This window comes from Myotis davidii, unplaced genomic scaffold (genome assembly GCF_000327345.1).
Source record: "Myotis davidii unplaced genomic scaffold, ASM32734v1 scaffold44, whole genome shotgun sequence".
NCBI lineage: Eukaryota > Metazoa > Chordata > Mammalia > Chiroptera > Vespertilionidae > Myotis > Myotis davidii.
Genome location: NW_006299705.1, coordinates 3,402,973 through 3,405,936, shown reverse-complemented (window position 1 = coordinate 3,405,936; position 2,964 = coordinate 3,402,973). Strand labels below are relative to the sequence as shown.

The 2,964-nt window shown below is 39.5% G+C and overlaps 1 protein-coding gene across 1 annotated transcript in view; it reads right to left on the bottom strand.

The window, feature by feature from the left end:
- Nucleotides 1-2,964, bottom strand: part of IQGAP2 (IQ motif containing GTPase activating protein 2) — a 240,154-nt gene that overhangs the window by 77,813 nt on the left and 159,377 nt on the right. Inside the window, exon 15 of the mRNA XM_015571569.1 lies at nucleotides 1,960-2,123. Within this exon, the coding sequence (XP_015427055.1) occupies nucleotides 1,960-2,123 (164 nt within the window). The remainder of the gene's footprint in view (nucleotides 1-1,959; nucleotides 2,124-2,964) is intronic.

The window sequence follows — 2,964 nt, the reverse complement described above, 5'->3', positions numbered from 1 at the left end:
CCAATCACTGTCAGTGGCAGGGGGCTTCTTCCTGCTTTCCCTTTTGCCTCCCTGCATTGTGCCTACATATGCAAATTAACCACCATCTTGTTGGCAGTTAATTTGCATATAGCCCTGATTAGCCAATGAAAAGGGTAGCGTCGTATGCAAATTACCATTTTTCTCTTTTATTAGTGTAGATTTATTTGGCACAGGTAATACACAGTACAGAGTTTAAAAGATTAGGAAATATTTCCTCCTTTTCTCTAGTCACTCAGTGCTCTTCCAGAGGCGACCACTTCTGTATGCTGCTGGAGACTACATGATGCCAAAATGTTTCTAAGCCTTTGAGACAAAGTTAGTTACTTTGAAGGGAACACCTGAACTGGAGCAGTCCTGTTCTAGAAACTAGACTAAGTTCCTGGGGGAATTGGCCCTTCGTGAGTTGTTTACCTTGTATTTTGAAAGTTTAGAAACATTGAGTAAGTAATACATGCACTCTGCAAAAAACTTAAAAGTCCAAATAGTATAAGAAGAAAGAAAAAGAAGTATCAAACTTTCTATCTGGTTCACCTTCCAGATGGTGTCTTCTTTCAGAAATATTCTATGCACATATATGGGTGTATATGCCACTTGTGTGTATGTGGAAGCATACAAACACTTAGCACACATATTAAATATTGTCCAATACCGAACCTTTCATTCTTTTCTATGTATTTCACTGTATGGATACTCTGCAATTTAACCAGCCCCTCCTAATGGACATTTTAGGTTTTTTTTTTTTTTTTTTTTGTCTTTTGCTATTACAAACAATGCTACAATAAATATCCTTTTCTATCTGCCATAATATATGTTTCTGAGTCACACAGACTGGGGCATAGTTACAGAAATAATTACTTTTTGGGGGTAACATTGGACAACTTGGTCATAGCTTCATTATCTATAAGATGATGATAACGATAGTTCAGAGAGCTGTTATGAGGATTATGTGAGAATATTAGATACTAATATTGTGCCCAGCAAATATCCGGTGATGAATAAATGTTTGCTCTAAACAAGGATGTATTTCCCATCTCAGATAAGGCAGTTCCTGGTTCCAAAGTCTCATATAGAGGAGATGCTCACCTCTTTTGGGCTGGCTAGTACATGGGGACATGAAAGGTATGAATGGCTAGCACCCAGGTAGGATCACTCGCACTCTCAGGTGACAGGTTCAACAATCAGCCCAGTACCCTTCTAATAGTGGCCAGTGTCTGTCTGACTCCTTATAATATCAGTACCAGCTCCACAGCCAGATAAACCATCTGCTCTTTATGGAGACTCTGGCCAGGTCAGTCAGTGTCCTATGTCCAGAACAAAGCATGCTGGTTCCTCCCTAAATCATTCTGCTTTCCACCCATCTAACCAACTCTTCCTTACCTTTTAGGCACAGCTTCTATTCTATCTCCACTGCAACTGTTCTTAGGATTCTAATTCGCAACAATCCCAACCACCTCTGAGTCACCCTGTGCTCTCCTCATTTTGGCGCTTGGCCACATGCCTATCTCTATTATTATTTAACTATTCTATCAGAGAATGCGCACTGCCTCAATCAATTTTTCAGCATTGAGGATAAGACACAGAACATTCAAATGGTGTCACGTGTTCCTTGGATCCCCTTTCCTGGACCAGATGCTACATATTGCACTATGCACACAGTATGTGCTCAGAAAATATCCAAGAACTTGGACTCTGAACAAAAGCTCTCTCACAATTGAGTTTTTAGGAAAAGAGTGGAAGCAGTCATCAGCTCCGGAGCTGGCTTGTTTGACGCCTGGAAATGACAGCGCTATTACTTCCATTCTGATTCATAGGCAACTGCTGGAACAAGAGCCTCATAAGCTTTAGGAAAAGATGGGTTAAAAAAAAAAAAATCCTCCCTTCTACCTTTTCCCTTATCTAGTCTGTAAATGTGAAGGAAATGAACTTACTGAGACTTACCTTCAGTTTCTGTGATTTGGCGTGGTATAAAACATCCTGGTAGTGCTGGGCATGCTCTGGGTCCACATCTCTAATCTTAACTGTAGGTAACTGCAGAGTTTCTAGTGTCTTTAAAGGATCTCCTTCATCGATAGCGTCATTGATACACCCTACAGCCACAACTCCTGGAAAATGAAGAAAGTTTTTCTTTTAAACCACAGTACTTTGTAAGTTCTCTAGAATCAGCAATTGCAAAGATGGAGTTAGGAAGTGGGGTGGGAAATCCACACACAAAAAACCCTGTAAGAGTTAATAAACAAGTACAGCTAAGGCTGTGAGAGATAAGATCAGTGTACAAAAATCCATTGTATCCCTATATATTTGCAATGTGCAATCTGAAACAACAGTAAGGGGAAAATCCATATATAATAGATTCTAATTACAAATACAGTATAATTACAAAAAGAATAAATAAGAATAAATTTAACAAAAAAAGCATAAGGTATGGAAGATCATTGAAAAAAAATAAAAATGACTTAAGTAAATGGAAAAATCATCTCACGTTTACGGCTCTAAAGACTTAATATTGTTCAGATGGAACTACTCCTCAAATGGATTTACAGATTCAATGCAACACCTAACAAAATCCCAGCTGCCTATTTTTTTTTTAACAGATATTGCCAAGCTGATTCTAAAACTCATGAAAATGCAATAGACCAAGAATAAAATAATGCAATGTTGAAAAAAAGAACAAAGTTGCCCTAGCTGGTTTGGCTCAGTGGGTAGAGCATCGGCCTGTGGACTAAAGGGTCCCAGGTTCGATTCTGGTCAAGGGTACATGCCAGGGTTGTGGGCTCGATCCCCAGCGTGGGGTATGCAGGAGGCTGCCGATCAGTGATTCTCTCTCATCACTGATATTTCTATCTCTCTCTCCCTCTCCCTTCCTCTTTGAAATCAATTTTTTTTTGAAGTGTAAGTACTGTCCATGTGCTCATGATGTCCACTCTTGTGTCTCCCCCCTTTGTC